The 22887-nt window shown below is 39.9% G+C and overlaps 1 protein-coding gene across 1 annotated transcript in view; it reads left to right on the top strand.

The window, feature by feature from the left end:
- Positions 1-22887, top strand: part of LOC114093242 (protein mono-ADP-ribosyltransferase PARP14) — a 50084-nt gene that overhangs the window by 15043 nt on the left and 12154 nt on the right. Inside the window, exons 5-13 of the mRNA XM_027935935.2 lie at positions 2568-2804; positions 3352-5612; positions 10877-11113; positions 12233-12454; positions 14968-15043; positions 17341-17490; positions 17805-17867; positions 18165-18332; positions 22658-22864. Coding sequence (XP_027791736.1) covers positions 2568-2804; positions 3352-5612; positions 10877-11113; positions 12233-12454; positions 14968-15043; positions 17341-17490; positions 17805-17867; positions 18165-18332; positions 22658-22864 — 3621 coding nt within the window. The remainder of the gene's footprint in view (positions 1-2567; positions 2805-3351; positions 5613-10876; positions 11114-12232; positions 12455-14967; positions 15044-17340; positions 17491-17804; positions 17868-18164; positions 18333-22657; positions 22865-22887) is intronic.

The raw sequence follows: 22887 nt of genomic DNA, 5'->3' as shown, positions 1-22887 counted from the left end.
CATGGGCTGGAGTTATGGCTCAGTGGCAGAGTGCTTGTCTAGCATATATGAAGCACTGGGTTCAGTCCTTAGTACAGTATAAAAATAAATAAAATATTAAAAAAGAGCATAGGTCATGGAGTCAAAATTCTAGCTCTGCCATTTAACTAGTTATACAGGGCTAACCGAATCCTATCTTCCTTATGCTTCAATTTACTTGTTTATAAAGTGGGATAATAACACCTATCTAAATTTCTTTAAAGACTAAATTAGAAAATGTTTGAAAGGCATTTAACGTAGTACCTGAGATCTGGTAAAGGTTCAATAAAAAGGCTATTCTTTCTTTTCTTTTTCTTTGCAGTACTAGGGATTAAACCTGGAACCTTGTGCATGTTAGGCAAGTGCTCTACCACTGAGCTACATCCCCATCCCATTTATTTTTATTCTGAGACAGAGTCTTGCTAAGTTGTTCAGGCTGGTCTGGAATTTGAGATCATCCTATTGCAGCCTCCTGAGTACTGGGATTATCTGAGTGTGTGACCATATCCAGCTAGAGGAGTTATTTATTTCAAGTTTATTATTATTTTTTTACAAGGGAAAATCTAATTGGGTTTGCTTTTGTTCGTTGATCAAAGAATTTGAATACCTTCCATGTTACCTTTCAGAGTGCAGCTCTGATTGAATTTTGTGACAGAGAAGGTAATATCTATTAACTACCACATCTTTTACTGTATCAAATACCTGAGATCATCAGCTTATAAATAGAAAAGCTTGAGAGGCTGAGACAGGAGGATCATGAGTTCAAAGCCAGCCTCAGCAATAGCGAGGCACTAAGCAATTCAGGGAGACCCTGTTTCTAAATTAAATACAAAATAGGGGTGAGGAAGTGGCTTAGGGGTTGAGTGCCCCTGAGTTCAATCCCTGGTACAAAAGAGAGAGAGAGAGAGAGAGAGAGAGAGAGAGAGAGAGAGAGAGAGAGAGAGAAAAGGTTGATTTGGGCTCAGATATTTGGAGGTTTCAACCTGTGGTTGGTTGGCTCTGTTGCTTTTGGGCCTAGAGTGAGGCAGCACATAGTGTGATAGCACATGGCAAACTTTTCACCTCCTGGCCAATAGAGAAAGAGGAAGGGACAGGGTCCCACTATCTTCCTCCTTCCCCTCAGTGACCAGAAGACTTCCACTAAGTCCCATCTCTCTTTTTTAAAATATATTTTTTTAATGTTGATGGACTTTCTTTATTTATATGCAGTGCTGAGAATCGAACCCAGGGCCTCACACATGCTAGGCAAGTGCTGTACCATTGAGCCACAGCTCCAGCCCAAAGTCCCACCTCTTAAAGTTTCCACTACTTCTCAGTAGCACCAAGCTATTGGGGGACATTCCAGGTCCAAACTGTAGCACCTACTGTGTGCTGGATACTGGTCTAGGTGCTGTGGGCACAAAGAGAAACTCACAGTATGGGAGCAAGAAGGAAGCCAGTATGTAAATGAATCATGAAGGTGCAAGAGGAAAAGCCATCTCTCAGCTGTGGGCAACGAGCTGTGAGAAATGGGAGGAAAGGCAATCCAGCAAGATGGCTTGGTCTTCCTCCCGTAAAGCCTGTACTCCAACAGTACCTCTCATGTCCAAAATACACTAAGCTATTCTGTGCTACTGCTGTTCCCTCTGCCTGACATGTCTATCTGGTCGACCTCCCTCTTCATCCTTCAAAACCAGAACAGAGACCACTTACTCTGGAAATCAAGTTTTATTCCCAGAATTAGTCTTCCCTCATTTCATCCCACTGCAGGCAATTTATTTGCTTTGAAGACCACCTAACTCCTGGATGATTAACTGGTAAGGACTTGTCATCTCTGTAGCCTTAGATCCTAGAATGGTGCTAGGCATATCTTGGGCCCACTATGAATACTTACTAATTTGAAAGAGATAATTAGGCTGAGTCTTGAAGGATGAATACAATCAAGATTTAAAGGGGGAAAAATTGGAGAAAAGGGCTGGGGGTATAACTCAGTGGTAGAGTACTTGCCTAGCATGCATAGGACCCTGGGTTCAATCTCCAGCATTATAAAATGCAAAACCAAAAACACAGGATATTATATATACAAAGGCAAAAGAGAAGGAAAATTTTAAAAAGAATGACTATTTTGGAGAGAAGAATGTAAAATAAAATGAATGGCAGAGAATAACCAAAGGTGATGCTTGGAAATTAGTTGGGAGTTAAATAGCTAAGGGCATTGTTAGCTGAGCTAAAGAGAGTGAACTCATACCTGCAGGTAATGGGGAGCCATTGAAGGGCTTGAGAAAGGAGTAAATCAAGGAGATGGTATTATAGAGAAAGCCTCAATCAGGTTGGCTATGGCAGTGACTGGAGACAGGGACACATTTTAATAGCAGTAAACCAGGTAAGACATTCATGAATGCATCATTGTTCAGAGATGGGAGTTGCAGGCATGTAAATTTTCAGTAGCTATTAAAATCTTGTCTACAAATGGAGGACTTAGCTCTCCCCCTTATCTCAACTAATAGCCAACTTCTTCTATATGATAGATATAACATAATAATCTTCTGACATTTTTTTTCCTATTGTAGATGCCATGACATTTGTTGGTGATTGTACCAGGCACCATACAATTCAACAACTTCGGCTCTCTCCAAGACTTCTGGAAGCAACAAAAACAATCAGGGTTGAAAACTTACCGCCTGGTATTGATGACTACCAGTTACAACTTTTCTTTGAAAATCCTCGTAATGGAGGGGGAAACGTTGCCCATGTTGAATGTTTTCCTGAAGAGAGTGCAGCTCTGATTGAATTTTGTGACAGAGAAGGTAATATCTATTAACTACCACATCTGGTATTTCCCAGGCCATTTTAGTAGATCTTAGCAGTTACTTAAACTCTGAAGCATTTTACTTATTCATTTATATTTTTTTGGAAATTGAATCAATCATCAGTTCACCTGAGATATGAAGCTAAAGGAAGCCAGTAACTCAGAGACGAACTCTATCAAATTTTTGAAAGATAAAAGGAAATTCTCTCATGAGTCTTTAGTCCATATAGACTAAAAAACAAACAAAAGACTATCATTCTTAGAACTTTTAAAATACTGTATTTAAAAAAAGAGATCTGTGTTTTAGCCATCCACATAAATTCTCAAATTAATTTCAACATGTTTAGGTAAAGATAACTTCACTTAGAGGGGCTGGGATGTAGCTCAGTGGTAGAGTACTCGCCTAGCATTCATGAGGCTCGGGGTTCAATCCCCAGCACTGCAAAAAGAAAGAAAGAAAAGTTTTGTTTTGTCTTCATTTGAAATATATCACATTTGGATTACCTTATTTTTGTTTTCTTATTTATTTATTTTTACTTTTAAAGTGTTAGACACCATCATGGCCAAGAAACATAACTTCAATAAGATGCCGCTGTTTGTCTTTCCCTACTATACCTCTTTGGGCACAGCATTGTATGGAAAGGAGAAGCCTCTGATTAAACTTCCAGCACCATTCCAAGAGTCACTGGATCTTCCCTTATGGAAGTTCTTTCAGAAAAAGAATCACTTAATTGAAGATATAAATAATGAAATGAGACGTTGTCACTGTGAGCTAACGTGGTCCCACGTCAACAGTAAAGTTACTATCAGACCTGCAGCCACTTTAGTCAATCAAAGAAGACCCAGAATCAAGGCCTGGCAGGAAGATGCTTCCACAGCCCTCTCCGGTATCAGGTCTAAATATGAAGTTACTTCATTTAAAGTGGATCCAGTAGTGTGGGACATCATAAAAAATGACTTAGAAGAAGATAAGATTTTTATTGAATTTGATACACTTAAGGAGACTGCAACCTTGGCAGGGAAATCAGAAGATGTCCAAAGCATTGGCCTGAAAATCAAGGAATTAATAGAAAGCACCACTGAGAAAATTAGAAAGGAAGAGCAAAGTCTAAAGGAAAAAATGGCCATTTCTCCAGAAAGGAATTTTCTTTTGGAACACAGTGGTGTCCTGCAGCGTCTACGCATGGAGTGTGGAGAGATGGAGATCTGTTATGATACAGCCACTCAGAACCTATTCTTGAAGGGGCCTTGTGCAGATGTGTATAAAGTCAAGTGTGAAATCCAGGAAAAGGTGTTCAGCATGACCCAGAAAAACATTCAGGTCTCTCCTGAGATCTTTCAGTTTTTGCAGCAGGTAGATTGTGAAGAATTTTCTAAATCTCTTTTTATAGTACAGAATATTCTTGCAGTTTTCAAGTTAGAGGGTACGACTGTTCTCTTAACCAGTTTTACTTTGGAAGTCCTGGTAGAAGCTGAAAAACAAATGCTCCATACCTTAAATTATAAGCACATTCAGGTTGAGGACAAAGAAGTTCTTAATGGCAAAAAGTGGAAAGGGATAGCTCAAAGTTTACAAAAGAAACATATCTCCTCTGCAAGTATTACGGTAGTCAATGAGTTAACTTCAGGAACTCCAGCTGAGGTCATCATTGTAGGCTGTGTGAAAGAAGTAAATGAAATCCATAGCTTGCTTTTTGATTTCCTAGAAAAGCATATGAAAATAGAGAGATTAGTTAAAGTAGAGCCATCCTTGGTTAGAGCCTATTTAAAGGCAGAAAAGCAATTATTTTGGTCAAAGGTAAGGAAGGTAAATGTGCAGGTAGTTTTCAAACATGAGAACAAACAAAAAGGCATTTTATTAATTGGCTCCAAGAAGGACGTACTGGAGGGCATGGACATTGTCAAGCAAGTCCGGGATTTGGTCTGCATTAAAAACGTCTGTATTGATAAGCCAGGGGCCAGGCAGTTCTTCCAGGAGAAAGCGTGGTATTACAAAGGAGAGGTCAGACGGATGTTTGGTTGTTTCATTGAACTCCAAGAAGAAGAAGAACAGAAGGTGGTACGCATCCCTGATGGGCAGAAGTGCTTGTGTCAGAGGGATGTGGTCCCTGGAGTTACACTGATTGTGCTACAGGGTGACTTGGCTCAGTTTCCTGTTGATGTGGTGGTGAATGCAGCAAACGAGGACCTCAAGCATTCCGGAGGCCTTGCTGCTGCTCTCTTAAAAGCCGCAGGCCCTGAGCTGCAGACTGCTTGTGACCACATAGTGAAGACAGAAGGCAGACTCCTACCTGGCAATGTTGCAATCTCAACAGCAGGAAAGCTCCCTTGCCGCCATGTAATCCATGCAGTGGGGCCCCGGTGGAAGCAGGATGACGCTCCGTGGTGTGTGCACCTGCTAAGGAAAGCTGTAGAAAACAGTCTCCTTTTAGCTGAGGAATACAAGTACCAGTCCATAGCCTTCCCAGCTATTAGTTCTGGAATCTTTGGCTTTCCCTTACAACGGTGTGTGGAGACCATTGTTCGAGCCATCAAAGAAAACTTCCGATATAAGCCAGATGGGCGCACCTTGAAAGAGATTTACCTTATGGACGTATCTGAGAAGACCACTGAGGCCTTTGCTGAAGCCATGAAAACTGTATTTAAAGACCCCCCACTTGGTACAGTTTCCCTGCCAGATACAGCTTCCTTGCTCAGTGCACCAGCAGCAGTCCAGCCTGTTAAAATCTCAGAGAACAAGCTATGTCTGATATCCCCGGAGGGCCTAAAGATCTGGTTGATGAGAGAAGGTGTGCAGAAAGCTAAGGTGAGTGTCCCAATTTACGGCATACCACCAAGGTGCTCTCATTGTATGGCCTTCTCATTGAGGACCAAAGAAAGTCCAGGGTTGAGGGGGAGAATCAAGACAGAGAATCTTACACCCTCCATCTCTGCCTTGAATCAGGTTTCCTTTAGATAATTAGGCTACTTACCAAATCACTTAGTGAAAGAGATTGGCCAGTTATTTTTGAGAGCTTAAATTAGTATATTGAGATCAGATCACTAGGTTTCCAGTAAATGTGAAAATCCAAAGTAATGTTACCAATCATCTGGGTGTTCTTTGGCTCACTTCAGTTAGAATTCATGAATAGGCAAAGTGAAGCTCCCTTGGTGTTAGCAGCACTGAACTTTGTATGCCACAAATTCTTAGCTCTCAGTGTTAACAGCTCTCCTAGCAGCCAGAGCAGCTTTCTGGAGCTTGCTTGGCTCCTAGACTCTTAATGCCTTCAGTATTACCAGCTCTGGCTCCTGGCCACTTTCCTGGCAGCCTTTTATGTTCAACCAGATCTTGGTATAACCAACTCAGCCTGTTGTACTTGGGATATAAATCACAGATAGGCAAGATAAAGCCATCCAAAAGAAGCCTTATTAAGACTTATGTTGCAGCCTAAGGGGAAGCGGTACAGAAACTGATCTGACAAGGTTGAGGGGAGGACTGCTTATGTAGGCAGAGACAGTGGGCTCCCATATGCACCCAGGGTCCTGCTGGCTAATTGCACACTTTCTGTTTAGTCGTGGGGAGGAGAGGAGCTCCTCATGGACCAGAATAGAGACATCTGAAGTAGCTGCAGAGGGGAGGAGTCATCTGGGATGGACACAGGCATTGGAAGCTATGGCAGTCAAAGGCAAAGTATCCAGCGTGGCCATGGTTTGTCTTTGATGGCAGTCTGGCCTGACTACACAGAAAAGGTGACCACTTGAATGTGCTCCACAGTGGTGGCTGTCAGCAAAACAATAATCTAAAATGTAAAAAACAGAAACACAGAAAAAACAGGAAAGCACCCTTTGAGGGAGAGTCAGGTCTTTCTGTTTTGTATCAGTGGTATCATACATTTAGATGACTTTTGATTCATTTACATTGCTTTTACACTTTTCATAGTTTGGTAAAGCTAAGATTAGTTTCTTGTCAAATGTACTGATAGCAGATCCACAACAGTTAGAGCATGGGGGATGCAGAGGACAGAAATTTTGCTAAAGGAGCCTAGCAAAGGTGAACTTGGGGCAAGAGTCTGACATCAGCAGACATGGGCACCCAATATCAGTTTGTTGATCCTGTGTAAGAAAGGAGGGGGTAAGTGGGCCTGAACAAGGTCCAGGTATCATGCAGGAACAATTCTTGAAGGTTGAGGGTTTGTGGGGGTGGAGGGGATAGGGGTCTAATATATATATATTTTCAAGCTATTTAATAATCTTTGCAACACAGGCACTAACTAATCAGAACATCAGCCATCTGAAGCAGGATCTAGATGCCTCCTACTGTGCCAGGCTGTATTTCTTTAATTGGAGGGTGATGGGAGGGTGAGGGGAGTCCTGGGGAAGGAATTCCTGACAAGGAATGGAGGAGGTGGTGGAAGCACTGGGGGCAGGGCAGTACCTTTTTTACTAAGCAATAGTTTCATTTCTTTGTGTTGTAATGGCCAGCATGGCTATGGGTGTATCTTCCAGTGAATATTAGCCCCAACCTTTTTCTGCAGGTTTCAGAGGGGTCTAGGGAAGCAGCCAAGGCTGACAGAGGGATTCATGTCCACCAGACAGCTCTGAGGTTTTTTGTGTCTCCACTTTTTAAAAAATATTTTTTCTTAGTTGTTGATAGATCTTTATTTTTTTATTTGTATATGGTGTTGAGAATCAAACCTAGTGCCTCACACATGCCAGGCAAGTGCACTACTGCTGAGCCCAGTCCCAGCCCTGTGTCTCCACTTTTTAAAAGGCAAATTTATGGGGTTGGAGTTGTGGCTCAGTGGTAGAGGGCTCATCTCACATGTGTGAGGCCCTGGGTTCAATCCTCAGCACCACACAAAAATAAATTTAAAAAAATGTAAAATGTATATAAAAATATACTTAAAAAAATTTAAAAGGCAAATTTATACACACACACGCACACACACACACACACACACATGAAAATACCTAAAAAAAAAACTAAAAGAATATACCTAAAAAAAATACCTAGAAAATATCTAAAAAGAATATACTGGGCTGGGGATGTGGCTCAAGTGGTAGCGCGCTGGCCTGGCATGCGTGCGGCCCGGGTTCGATCCTCAACACCACATACAAACAAAGATGTTGTGTCCGCCGAAAACTAAAAAATAAATATTAAAAAATTTCTCTCTCTATCTCTCCTCTATCTCTCTTTCTCTTTAAAAAAAAAAAAAAAAAGAATATACCGAAAATAGGCATCACAATACAGTGAAAATTTTAACCAAGCCTGAATGTTTTGTTCAAAGACCAAGACCAAAGTCCTAAATTATCACCACTGGGTGTCACTTGTTCTCATTATCTTTAAATAACACATCGTTAGATATACTTTACATGAGATTAAATGAACTAGATTTAATAAATCCACCAAATGTTTTGCTTTGGATTTTTTTTTTACAAGAGAAAAATATCTCTAAGCTTCCATTCAAACAGGCTCCAATATAATATAATAAAAGGTGAGATACTAGGGCTAGGGCTATAGCTCAGTGCTAGAGCACTTGCCTAACATGTTTAAGGCCCTGGGTTCGGTCCTCAGCACCACATAAAAATAAATAGGTAGAATAAAGGTATTTAAAAAATGACACACTAAAACTGCTTTATCCTGAATATATTTACTGTTTTAGCATATTCCTATAGCTTATCTTGAGAAAAGTTGAAAATTATTTAATAGTCATGATCAGTCACCCTCTTTTTTAACTTTTTAAAAAACTTTTATTCTTAAGTTTTAGATGGACACAGTATCCTTATTTTACATTTATGTGGGGCTGAGGATCAAACCCAGTGCCTCGTGCATGCTAGGCGAGTGCTCTACTGAGCCACAACCCCAGCCCCCCTCTTTTTTAACTTTAAAAAAATTTTTTAAGTTGTAGATGGACACAATACCTTTTTTTTATTTTTCTATTTTTATGTGGGCTGAAGATCGAGCCCAGTGCCTCACACATGCTAGGCATGCACTTTACTGCTGAGCTGTAACCGTCATCCTCTTTTTTGTTTAAACAGCTTTATTGAGATAATTCATGTACCATACCCATTCAAAGTGTACAAGTCAATAGTCTTTATTATATTCACAGAGGTATGCAATTATAACCAGAATCTAATTTTGGAACATTCTTATCACTCCAAAAAGAAACCTTGTGTCCCTAGGGAGCCCTTCCCATTCCATCAATTCATTCAGTCCACTCTCTAGCTGTAGGCAACTACTAATTTACATTCTGTTTCTAGAGATTCGATGACTCTGAAAATTTCATATAAATGGAAACATAATCTGTGGTTTTCAGTGACTGACTTCTTTCACTGAGCAGAATGTTTTCAAGGGTTTTTCCCTGTAGTAGCATGCATTAGTACTTCATTCCTTTTGTGGCTGAATAATATTCCATTGTATGGATATGTATTTGGTTTATCCATTCATCCCTGGGTGAACATTTGGATTCTTTCTACTATTTTATGTGTCATGTTCTTATGGACACTTATTTACAAATTTTTGTATGGATAATTTTTTTCCTTTTGTGTTCATACCTAGGAGTGGAATGACTGGGTCACATAGTAATTCCATGTTTGACTTTGAGGAACTACTAGATTATTTCCCAAAGTGGTTGTACCATTTTATATTCCTATCAGCAGGGTTGAGAATTCCAGTTTCTCCACATCTTTGCTAACCCATGCTATATCATTTTTATTGTAGCCATCGGTGAATATAAAATAGTATCTTACTGTGGTTTAGATTTACATTTCCTTAATGACTAATGATTTTCAACTTTTTCTTATGTGCTTTTTGGTCATTTGTATATCTCTTTGAAGAAATGTTTAGATCTTTTGCCCACTTTTAAATTGGGTTGCTTTTTTATTATTGAATTTTAAGTATTCTTTATATATTTTGGATACAGGTCCCTTATCAGATGTTTGATTTGCAAATATGTCTTCTTTTCTGTTAACCAGGTTTTCTCTGTTAAAATTATTACTTTAAAAAATTTTTGCTTTAGTTTACAATAGTGTACTGTAAGATATTATATTTCTGCTTATTATAAAGCTTAAGTAATAATTATAAGAATCACAGATGTCAATTGCATGTTACTTTGTGCCAGGCATTTTGCTAAGTACTTGACATGCATTTTTCTCATTCAGTGCCATAAAGTAGCTTCTAGAATTAGATCATTCCCTTCACAGACGAGGGATCAAGGTTTAGAGGAGTTAAGTAATCCATTTAGTCTCACAGTTAGTGGTTGGTAGAAATAGGATTGGAATTTATTCAAGTTCTTGACTGTTTCTTATTTCAAAAATCAAAAGTAATTTTGTTGCCATTAAAAAAAAAACAAAAACGAAAAAAGCACAATGTTCTTTTGACCATGGATCAGGAATGGGAATGAGCTCTGTTTCTTGCCACCGTCACACTGAGTATGAAGACATTCTTTCTCTCCCAGAGATGTGTGGCTTCTGCTGCCCCAGTAACTGCTGCATTACTTCTCCGTGACCCACAGGGAAGGACACCTTCCTTCTCTCTTTTCTTGGCCTCTCTAAAGTAGTCTGATTAATCAATCGGCTTGCACCAACGCTCAGGTGGAAAAGCTTCCACGGCGCTCACTGTCTGTCAGAGGGTCCAGGTGCTTGGATGGAGGTGGGCTTCTTTGTCTAACTCAGTGTAATAGATGTCGTCTGGTTTACCCCGTTTTGCTGCAGAAGACCTCCATCAGGTCAAATGAATCTGCTCACAGCTCACAATCCACTGTGAGTGAGTTCATGCTATTCCCTGTTGCTCTCTGCCCAGAGTGACTATTCCCATTTCCTAGGTCCCATGTCACCCATGGCATGTTCATCATCACTGAATACCCTTCAGTGAACTATGCATTTATATATTATTTTTTGACAGCTCTCTTTTGTCCTCGAGTGTTACTTAAATAACTATCTTAAAACACTGTGTTGTGTTGGTATTTCAGTCTTCAAAACCTCAGCCATCTTAGTTGTCCCCCTTGTACTGAGCCCAGGGTTCGCACATACTTACCATGGATGAATGTCTTTTGTAAGAATTTGAAACGAATCTTTGGTTTTGTCTTTAAGACCGACGTTATTGTCAACTCCGTTCCCTCGAATCTTGGGCTCAATGCAGGGCCCCTTTCACAGGCCCTCTTAGAAAAAGCTGGGCCGAAACTCCAGGAGGAATTGAATGCAGTTGGACAAGGAGTAAGTGTCAATGTGGGCACAGTTCTCCAAACCAGTGGTTGCAATCTGCACTGCCACCATGTGCTTCACGTGGTGGCTCCGCACTGGAAAGGTGACAGCACATCTTCACGAAAGGTAGGGTCTGCTTTAAAATGTTCTATGACACATTCGGCATTTATTTTTTTGGGATTGGCTAACTTGGCATAGCATAATCTTCTCTAATGCCATCCATTTCCCTGCAAATGCAAGTGGGGTAGGGAGGGAGAGCATGGGAGGAAAATTACCTCTAGATAGGGAATAGGGGTGGGAGGGAAAGGGGGGGGGAGAAGGGGAATAGCTAGGATGGTGGAAGGAGAGGGTCATCATTATACAAAATACATGTATGAAGATGTGAATTTGGTGTCAACATACCTTATATACAGAGATATGACAAATTGTGGTATAAAGGTGTATTAAGAATTGTATGCAAAAAAAATAAGAGAGCTCATGTATAATGGCATAATTTGGCATGAACATACTTATATAAGAGTTATGAAAAATCATGCTGTGAATGGATAATTATGAATGTAATGCACTCCATTATTGTCATGTATGTAAGAAATTAAAAAAAAATTTCTATGACACGGCTCTAGGAGAGGCACATTGTCCCTCTCCTCTCTGAGAGGACCCACTCTTTCCCTTGAGAGTGTCCCCTTTCCCTTTTACTATCCATTCAATCAACTCATTTCTATTAGTCTGAATATTTTTTTTCCTATGACCAGGGTAGCCCCTTGGACTCTTCTTTCAGTGTGCTCTAAGGTAGACCCTGTCTGTTTCTTTTCTGTAATATTGTGACTTTCTGGTAGAAGGTTTTTTCATTATGGCCATTTCTTTCAGCCATAGCTGACTTGTTCTGGGAACTAGTTAGTAATACAAATTGATTATTATGCTCAGTAATTAGTGGGGGTCAGGAAAAGGTGACTGAAGATTATACTACTTTATGTGAGGTGAGGGCATGAGATGGAAGACAGTGAAGGATAAGATGAGTTGTTGCTTTTCTTCTTTCCTTCATGGTGAATTGAGTTTGAATTGTTGTAGAAGAGCTCTTAATTCTCATTTCCTTTTCCTCTTCTGTATTTTATCTTTCCTCTTCTGATTTCTCTTAACCTCAGTTGAAAGCAAAATGGAGTAGATAGAGATCACAGCCATAGGTGCTAAATTCTCGTCCTTTTGGTCTAACTCAAGATATATAAAGATGTGCTTTGTGCTTTTCAGATCATGGAAGACATCATCAGAGAGTGTTTGAAGATCACTGAGAAATTGTCCTTAAAATCAATTGCATTTCCAGCAATAGGAACAGGAAATTTGGGATTTCCTAAAACCGTATTTGCTGAACTGATCACTTCAGAAGTGCTCAAATTTAGTAGCAAAAATCAACTGAAAAAACTACAAAAAGTTTATTTTATGCTGCACCCAAGTGATCATGAAAATATTCAGGTACAGTCTTGGCTTATTCCTGATTATTTTGGCAATCTCTGTGTGGAGCATCATGTTCTCAAATGTCTTCTTGACCTAATAGGATGTTTCTTTAATGTGTCCCCCAAGAGGGAAAGTAAGAGAGTCGTGTTGACTAGTTGTACATTGACAAGTGTCAAGAAAAATTACAGACATAGAAAAAAGTTTAACTACATATTCAGGAAAATTAGAAACACATGCAAAAGTAGATTAAAAAAAAAAAAAACAAAAAAACGTCCAAGGAACTCCCTTAGGAACATCCATTATCAACCCGTGGCCAATATGTTTGATCTCTATCTACACTTATTTCCCCTTCTCTCATATTATTTCCCTTCTTCAAATATTTGAAGGAAATCCCAAAGCATAATTTTCCCCTAAACATTCATCAATTTATTTTAAATGAGGATTCTTTTTTAAAAAATAACATAACTACAATACTATTTCATACCTAAAATCAATTGACAATAATTCCTTTACTTGATCAGTTATAAAGACAGTGTTCAATTTTCCAACTATCTCATAAATGTTTTATTTGGTCTTCACAGCTTTGAATCAGAATCCAAATAAGGCTCACATATTGTAGTACAGTTGACATACTCCTTAAGACTCCTTAAGAAACCTATAGGATTCCTTTCATGGACATAAAAATTTTAATAATATTATAAAAATATAGTTTTTACATAGTTTTACATAGTTTTAACATGGTTAAATGTCAGGATGGGACACAAGTGCTTCCTGGATATGCAATGGACTGTAATGTTGGTGAGAAAAAGTAAGCACCGCCCCATGTGAGCAGGAGAGAAATGCCAGCACCATCTTCAGTTATAGTCTGACAATCAGGTCACATTTACTAAATATCAGCTGTGAGACCCTGGCCTGGGTATGATGGGAGAACCAGAGACATTTAAGCCCTCATCCCTGCCCTCTGAGTCTTTATAATCTCGTAGCGCAGATGACAATAAATGTTTGAGAAGTTACACGATTTTGCAAGAATTTAACAAGCAGATTGAAGCCAGGAAGCCAAGAGATGTACAAGGATAACAGGAGGATCTGAATTTTTAGGTCGTATTTTACTTTTTTTTAAGATCTGGACACTATCTATAAGTTCTTTGGAAGCAAGCAAACAAATCTTAACCTCCATTTTAATCAGGCAGCTACGTCACCTGAGAAAAATAGGTGGTCCACTTGCTTGGCCTATATAATTACAGATACTTTTGCTCAGTACAAGAGTTTTTAATAATTTCCCTGTGACTTATATCATGTGAGGTGATGTGAGTCATGGAACAAGGTATGTAGCACATATTTTGCTGTCTATAAATCATACTTCCTCTGGGCACTAGGATCTATACACACAGAGCAAACTAAATTAGAACATGAAGTGTTGAGCATTATTGAAAGAATGACTGAGTGGAGAGATGGGAGAGTTTCATGACACAGACCTGAACCATCATATCTCACTATTTTCTAGCAATCCCAGCCTACATTTTTTCCCCTAAACACTCAGAGTACTCTCAAATGTTCTGTAACAAGCTTTAGTCCATACAGACACCATCAATGTCATTTGAAATGCTATTGATTCTACATACATTATTGTTCCATTTTGTCTCTCTCTTTTTTTTTTTTTTTGATTGAATTCCATGGTACTTAACTAGTGAGCTGCATCCCTGGCCCTTTTTATTTTTTATTTTGAGACAGGGTCTCACTACGTTGCTTAGGGCCTCACTAAGTTGGTGAGGCTGGCTTTGAATTTGTGATCCTCCAGATGTTCAAAAAAATGATGTGACCTAAAAATTGAAAAGACTTGATAAGCTAGAATGAAATTGCTGCTTGGAACAATTTGCTGGGACTGAGTGGCAGGTGTCTTCTAATTCTCCAAACTCAAATCAGTCCACTTCTACTGGGGTACTTTACCTGCCTGACTCCCGGAGGCTGGTGATTCTGAGACCTCACTAAGCAGTCTCTTCCCATCTCTCTCCCATTACTGTGTCAGACTTCAGCCAGGATTCTATCCCCACTCCCCAATAAAAGTCTCTGTTGTTTATTTAACAAGGAGGAAGAAAGTGATGATTTTGCAAAGAAATGAAATTCACATATTCATCAACACTAGAATACATTCACTAGCTGAGGCTGGCTTTGAACTCACATCCTCCTGCCTCAGCCTTCTGAGTCACTGGGATTACAGGCATGTGTTACTGAGCCTAGCCTCCCATTGGATTTTAACTTATTTTTTCTCTATTATGAATAGCACTCTGATGAATATCCTTGTATTTTTATCTGTGTTCATATCTTTGTTAATTTTCATAGCACACATTTGTAGAAAGGGAATTATATGTATTATTTTCATAACTTTAAAAATCCATAAAGAAATAAATAATATTGTTTAACATTTTTTTTTTTCTAAATCTGTATATACACTTGCAAGATGAAGAACCCTGATAAATCAAACTCATTCATCAACTGGATGGTAATGGTCAAAACTGTGTTTGTATTTCCAGGCATTTTCAGATGAATTTGCCAGAAGGAAAAATGGAAATCTTAATGACAAAATCCCCAAGGCTGAAGATACAAAAGGTTCAGTAAAGCTTTTAAATTGACAAATGCTTTCTGGTTTCTAAGTAACTATCCAAGTGACTGGTAGAAGATGATAGTGATGATTTTTCTGGAAAAAAAAATTGAGTGATAAATAACATAATTATTTTCAGTACACCTAAATGTGCAAGATACTGGCCATGTTTATCTGATCTGGGGTAAAAGAGAAAAGAGGGCCACATTCTGTAATTCATATAGTGGGTATTTAAGTAGTGACAACACTACTACTTTCAGAGCATAATATAGCATGTATTTTCTAAAATAGACGCGTTGAAAGACCATGTCAACCAAATGCTTCTCCTCTGTCAAATTTGCTGCTGCTGCTGTTTTTCAGTTTATCCTTTTTGAAGTTCATTGAGGTTCTTTTTTTTTTTTTTCTTTTTTTTGAAATGGGGTTTCAATGTGGTGCCTAAAGTGGCCTCTAACATTGCAGGTGTGCACCACTACGTCCAGCTTCACTTAGGCTTCTTGAGACTAAAAAAAATGTATTTTATCAAATTTGGGAATTTTGGGGGCATTATTTCTTCAAATATTTTTTTCTGCACTTTTCTGTTGCCTATTGATAGTCCAACCATGTGACCGCAAAACTTTTCAATCATGTCTCTCAGGTCTCTGAGTAGTTGTTCTTCTCCCTGCCAGTCCCCTCCCCCCACCCTGTGCTTTTTTCTCTCTTCTCTACAGATTGGATAATTTATAGTGATCTGCCTTCAAATTCACTGAATCTTTTCTCCATCAACTCTGCTATTGAATACATTCAGTGAAATTTTATTTCAGATAGTGTATTTTGGAGTTCAAAAATGTCCATTTGGTCCTATTTGTATGGTTTCTATTTTTCTGCAAAGAGGTTCTGTCCTTTCATTCATCCAAATCATTTCCATTCATTCAAATATGTTTACTCTGATCTCATGGATCATAGTTACAGCAGATGCTAATAATTCCAACATCTGGATCACTTTGGAATTGACATTTATTGTTTTTATCTTCAAAAGTTGGTCATTTTTTCTGGTTCTTTTTTTTTTATAGTTGTAGATGGACAGAATGCCTTTATTTTATTTGTTAATTTTTATGTGGTGCTGAGGATTGAACCCAGTGCCTCACGCGAATCCCAGTGCCTCACACCTGCTAGGCAAGCATTCTGCCACTGAGCTACAAGCCCAGCCCTTTTCTGGTTCTTTGTATGACAAGCAATTTTGGAATGTAAACTGGACCTTTGGAATATTATGTTATGAGACTTGGGTCCTATTGAAATCTGAAGAGTGGTGGTGGTTTTTCTTGTTTAATGGGCAGTCAGTCAAGTTCATTCTGCGAGTTCTGTCTCACCTTCTGAATGGGCAAGGTTCTAAGGTCAGTCAAAGTTAAAGACTTAGCTGGGCTGTCTTGGGCTTGCCCCACACCGGCAGCTCTGGGGGAGCTCAGGACTTATTCCAGTTCATGTATAGGATCAGGTGATCCTCTTCTCCAGTGTTCACCTTTCTATGATTCCCTTCCACTCTCTGGCTTGCGGAGCCCATTTTTGAGGTCCTCTGGCCACAGGGACAGGGATCGCTCAGAGTTCAGTTTACCTGTTACGTTGCCTCACAGTTCTTCATCACCAGGGTTGCCCTTGGGCAAAGTGGAGAGAGAAAAGAAAAATGTTTCATACAAACATTGTGCCTTACCTATGTGAGTGTGTACGGACATTTTTTTTTCAGAACATGGGGGACCCCTTTTCTCTAATTCTTTTGGCCACACTTTATAGAATGTCTCTCAGAGTTGTAGCTCTCTGTGGTGCCAATGTGCAGTTCTGCAACTGGGGTCACTTTGAGCAAGTACCCGGATTAAAACTGTGTGTGTGTGTCAGTACACACATGTGTAAAAACAGAGGATTCCCTCCCATAGCCTTCAGCCCACAAAGACCCTTTCCCCAATCCTTTGACTGCAAAGACAAGGATTGTGTGAGAGCATTTTGCTGCCCATTATACAGTTCTTTTTACTCTAGGGGAGAAAAAAAGAAACATTTAAAAATGAAACCAAATGTGAAAATCTCCCCTGTACAGATTGCTTCTACATGTTTTCACCCCCTTGCCTAGACTGCCTGCTGTTTACTTTTTAGAGTTCTCAAGTGGTGGCTTTTTGTGTCTGTCCTAAGTTTTTCATTATAATTGTGAGAGACACAGATCCTTAGAAGGCTAAGTTCACCTTGGTCAAACCCAGAGCTATGTTTGTCCTATATTTTCTAATCTTTTTCGAGAAACAGTTCATGCTGACTTGGTTATTGACTCTACCTTTTTTCTTTGTAGGTTTCTATGGGACTATCTCCAGCCCTGATTTAGGAGTGCATGAAATGCAGATTGGCCCCATCCTCTTCCAGGTGGCCTCTGGAGATATTACCAAAGAGGCAGCAGATGTGATTGTAAATTCAACATCAAATACATTTAATCTCAAAGCAGGTACTTCACTAGTATGGTTTTCACTAGTGTAATTATTGACCTGATAGATCCTATGAAGGAAGGTTTCTATAGCCAAGCTGGTTTTGATAACTTTGGCTTATTGATATTAATTTTTTAAAAAATTATTTTGACAAGTGTTCTTATAATTGGCAACAGTTATTTTATGAGTTTTTCTTCCTCTTATGAGCAATACCTAGGTTATAGGATTTCTTTGAAAATGAGGAATGTGTTTAGATAATAAGCTGATCTTTCTGATCCAAATGCACTGTCATGATTTTATTCATATTTGTTACCATCTTGATTTTCTTGTGTAGGTGTCTCCAAAGCAATTCTAGAATGTGCAGGACAAAATGTGGAGGCAGAATGTGCTCTCATGGGTAAGGCAAAATGCTATCTTCTGGTCCCAAATTATGAGCAGAAGCCTGAATAGGGAAGGCTTTGAAGAGCTGAGGAATGTCTTGGGATTGGGAAGACAACACATTAGTCTTAAAAATCATACAGTTTACTAAAGAATTCAAATGGGTAGAATAGGAGAAGTAAAAATATAATCTCACAGTTAGAGAAATTAAGCCACAATTTCATCAAAGAGGGTTTCTTATTTTTGCTTACTAAACAAAGAGTAGCTTCAACATCTAATTTTGTATCTTTTTTTTTTCTTCATCCGTGTTTCCCAGCTCAACAAGGCAAAAACGAGTATATAATTACAGAAGGTGGATTACTGAGGTGCAAGAATATCATTCATGTTGTTGGTGGAAATGATATCAAGAAGTCAGTTTCCTGTGTTTTGCAAGAGTGTGAGAAACGGAATTACTCATCCATTTGCCTCCCAGCCATTGGGACAGGTGTGTAGCCGCTGGCTATTAATGCTGAATCCCACAGCGTCCAGTTTCCCTTAGGTCTGGTGCTGAGTGTGAATGTGGGTGATACACAACGAATCTGAGGGACAGCAGTGACAGTTAATCTAGGAGTGGACAGATTCCTCACCCCAAGGCAGTCACTTAGGGAATGAGCAAAGCCTGGGGGTGGTTAAAGAGGAAAGAATGAGCTGGGTGCCATGGCATGTGCTTATAGTTCAGGCTACTAGGGAGGCTGAGGAAGGAGGCTCACTTGAGCCCAGGAGTTCGAGGCCAGTGTGGGCAACTTAGACCCCATCTCAAAAAATAAATAAGAAAGATAGGAAGAAAGGAAGCAGGGAGGGAAGGAGGGAGGAAGAAAAGAAAGAGGAAAAAATGAAAAAAGAAAAGAATTGAAGAGAATGTGGGATGTCAGAGAGAAAGGAAGGGAAAGAGAGGGAGAAGAAAAGGAGGTGAGTGGAAGGAAAGACTTTCCCTCAGGCTGTTTCATCAGCTCTCTCTTTATTCACTTCCCTTCGTATCCTCTATTGTTTCATTCTTAACTTCCTCTTCTGTCCCCTCCACGTGGACCACATCTGTGTAGCTGCTTCCATCTGGCTCATCTGACCTCTGGGTGAGCACCTGCAGCCCTCCACTCAGTGGTTGCCTGTGTCTGCTGGCCTTGAACCTCTGTACAGAAGCCTCTCGGTCAGCAGAACCCCTGGGTCAGAAACTCAATGCTACACCTTCCTTTTTCCAGCCAACTTCTTTTGAGTTTCTTATTTTCCTCAACCTGTGCAATGACTGTGTGGTTCTTTATAGATAAGCATAGTGCTTTGGGTTTTTTATCATTAGTGAACTGAAGCCCTTCAAGCTCTTCCCCCCAGGAATCAGAGTCATGTTAGGAATTTCTGCTTGGTCTCCCTTAGAGAGCAGGCCAGGAGTGGCACCTACTCTCAGGCTGGACATCTCAGAGGATGGTGTCTGACGGGTCCCAATGAGCGAGCACTGAGCATTTCAGCATTCTGTTGCTGAAAATCTAAGTTTGAGTGTTTTAACTGGCTCCAGGCTCTCCAAAAGTTTATTCTCAATAAGTTTAATCATCCTTGTCATTTTCTGGGCCTTCTTCTAAACTTTTGATCCATATCTTTCTTTCTGTAATTCTATGCCATTCCTCATAAAGTTCCTAAAAGGAATTTCATGTCTGCTTTACTACTTTTATTTCTAAAATTATAATTTATGATCCTTATATGTTTTTGTTCTCCAGTGATATCATCCATTCCTGGAAGATTAGCCAACATCTCATCAATCAATCAATCAGTCAATCATCTATCTATCAGTCTTTGGCAAACACCCACCAATGGCTCTCCAGTCTCTGTCTTCATCTTTATTTCCCTGTGATATCTAATCTTGTGTTTCACCTTAAGTTACTTTGGGACAATAAAGCAGCAGCTCAGTTGTGGCACAGATCTTCCCTGGGTAGAGTTAAAAGAAGAAACAAGGAAAGGTGGACATTTTAGTATTGTGTAAATATATACACATATTGCAGTATTTCTTAGTTACTGCCAACCTGTTGTTTCTTCTGCTGACCTGGTCGCATTACTGGTCTGAACAAATAAATCAGGGTTGGCAGGTTCTTCTTGCTTGTTTTCTTTGGCTGTCTTCTTCACCACCTGAGCTGGTCTTTGGACCCCCAGATGGGAAGAGTTATGGTTGGGACCGTTAATGTCACCCCAAAAGCTCATGCCCCCAAAGCATTAGACAATGAAGGAATATTCGAAAGTGTAATGATTAGATTATTAGAGTTATAATCTCATTGCTGCGTTAATCCACAAGATGGATTAATAATTTGAGTGAACTACTGGGTGCCAACTATAGGGAGGTTGAGGGTGGTGGAGCAAGTTGGTCACTGGGTGTATGCCCCTGGACAACAGCTTGTCCCTGGCTCCTCTCTTTTCTCTCTCTGCTTCTTGCCAACCGTGAACTGAGCACTTTCCTCCACCACACCTTTCTCCCATAATGTTCTGCCTTATCTTGGTCCCAGAGCAGTGGAGTCAGCCAACTATGAACTGAACCTGTGAAACTGTAAGCCCCAAATAAACTTTTCCTCTGCTAAGTTTTTCTGATCAGGCCTTTTGACCACAGTGACTGGGAGCGTCCACCTTAGTGATGTTTATGAGTTGCCCTGTGACTGTGATCAAGACAGCTTCCTGCATAAGGGGAGGGAATGGCTGATCAAAAACACCTGAGAGTCAGTGCAAACTCCAAATTCCCATTCATTGTCTTCCCCCTCAATCCTGCCTTCCCCCTTAAATCCCCAGGTGTGTGAAAGCTTTACTTTCCATCTGGAATCCTTGAACTCCTTGTCACTCTTATGCTCATTAGATTGCTAATTAGTTTAAATATATATATGTGCCAGACACAGTCGATAGAAAGATGACCAAGAGTCCAGTCCACAGGAGCACCTAGCCTGGTGGTAAATGAGTTAGGTAAATGAACACCTGCAGTACAACGTGACCCATGATATGGTGAAGGTATGTGGGGGAAAAAGAGAGGAAGGGAACGGTCAAGGACAAACTCTGCTGGTCATAGTCCTCCTGACTTGGCTTCCTACATATCTCCTCGTTCCTATACCCTACCCTTCATTATGTCTTACTTAGTTCAGCACTTGTGTTTTGCCTAAACTCTTATATTAGTTTCCTACCTAGAGCTGGATTCCCCACTCCAGTGCCTCCTCTATGCCCTCCAGATTTATCTTTCTCAAAAATTGGTGTGCTTTCCTGTCCAGGCCAGGCTGAACATACCATTCCCCTGTGACATAGTTCTATCTGGCATAAGTTTTCCAAACTTCCCCCATTGTTTATTCCACATATCACACACATTCTCTGTGTCCTAATAAGTGGCTAGCTGAATATCTATCCTATTATGGGACATGGTAGATGTTTATTGAGAGTGAATGAATGAATCTAAATTCTTCCAAGTACCACGTGAAAACCACAGCCTTTTATGGAGTTTCCTTCTGTCCCTGATCATTAGGGATAATCCAAATCGGCTCTTTGATCAGTCATACCAGGTTGGTGACATTTTTACATTGCCTAATATGTGACCTGGCCAGCTGACATTCACATGGACCACTTCCGTAAGCTGAAAGGGACTTTTCATGATCTTACCTAGGCAGTGGCTTTCATGACTTGAGAAAAACAATCTGGAGCATGCTGAAAGCAGGAATGGATCTGATTACTGGGCTACCTTGAACTCTGGTGGTTCAAGGAGGAAAAAACACTTCTGTGTGTGGGAGAAAAGACTTCCTGGAGGCTTAGGATAACTTGTGTGCAAAGAATTATAGATTATGACTATTAGCTGACAGTTCTGGGTGTCATACAAAATTATCTTAGTTGAAATTGACTCCCCCAAAGAAAAAGAAAGGTGGGGACAGATCTTATGGAAATCAAAGGGAGATCAGTAGAGGAAAGCAACCAAGGAGTCGGGGAGGAGAGTGCTGGGGAATGATATTGGCCAAATTATATTGTTATATTGTGTGCATGTACAAATATATGACAACAAATGCCAGAATTATGTACAACTATAATGTACCAATAAGGCAATGTGGAAAAAAATTACACATTAAAAAATAAAATAAAATCAGGTCCCCCAAAATATCTGTGAAAATATGGACACATGCACAAAATCAAGTGATGACTGAGTAAAAAAGAACATTTTTCTCTCTAAAGAGCATGTTGTTTCAACATATATTAGCATCTTCTGCTTTTTGTGGATCCTTTGAATCCACTAGTGAACCAAAAAGAAAAGTTCTCAGGGACAGAACTTTGTACTCTGTAACAGGACACAGTGATCTGGGATCAGCAGAACAGGTCAGATAGAAATGTCAGAAACCAGAAGTTAGGTTTCAGGATCCCTGTTCCTTACTCGGTTGTTGGCTTCCTTGACATCCTGGGAGGAAAAACTCCCCATTGCATCCAGGATTTCAGAAGTGTTTGCAGATGTATTGTTAGAACAGTTCAACGTCGTGACCCATGATATGGTGAAGGTATGTGGGTGGCAAAAATTGGATGAACAGTTGGGGAGTGGGCATTTATTCTGTGAGATTTGTAATGCCTAATTTATTCCTGAGCTTTTTTTTTTTTAATATTTATTTTTTAGATTTCGGCAGATACAACATCTTTGTTTGTATGTGGTGCTGAGGATCGAACCCGGGCCGCTCGCATGCCAGGCGAGCGCGCTACCGCTTGAGCCACATCCCCAGACCCTGAGCTTTTTTTTTTTTTTTGGATTTTTTTTCCCTGCTAGTCATTTTTTGTTATTTGCTTTTCCAGGACAAGCCCAACAAAACCCAGATACGGTTGCTGAAGGCACAATGGATGCCATTGAAGACTTTGTCCAGAAAGGATCCGTCCAGTCTGTGAAAAAAGTGAAAGTTGTTATCCTTCTGCCCCAGATCCTGGATGTGTTTTATGCCACCATGAAAAAAAGAGAAGGATCTCAGGCTGCCCCTCAGCAGTCTATGATGTCTAAATTTGCCTGTGAGTTGTTCATTTCTACTTCA

The sequence above is a fragment of the Marmota flaviventris genome, chromosome 8 (genome assembly GCF_047511675.1).
Source record: "Marmota flaviventris isolate mMarFla1 chromosome 8, mMarFla1.hap1, whole genome shotgun sequence".
Lineage (NCBI taxonomy): Eukaryota > Metazoa > Chordata > Mammalia > Rodentia > Sciuridae > Marmota > Marmota flaviventris.
This window is presented reverse-complemented; position numbering and strand designations above follow the sequence as displayed.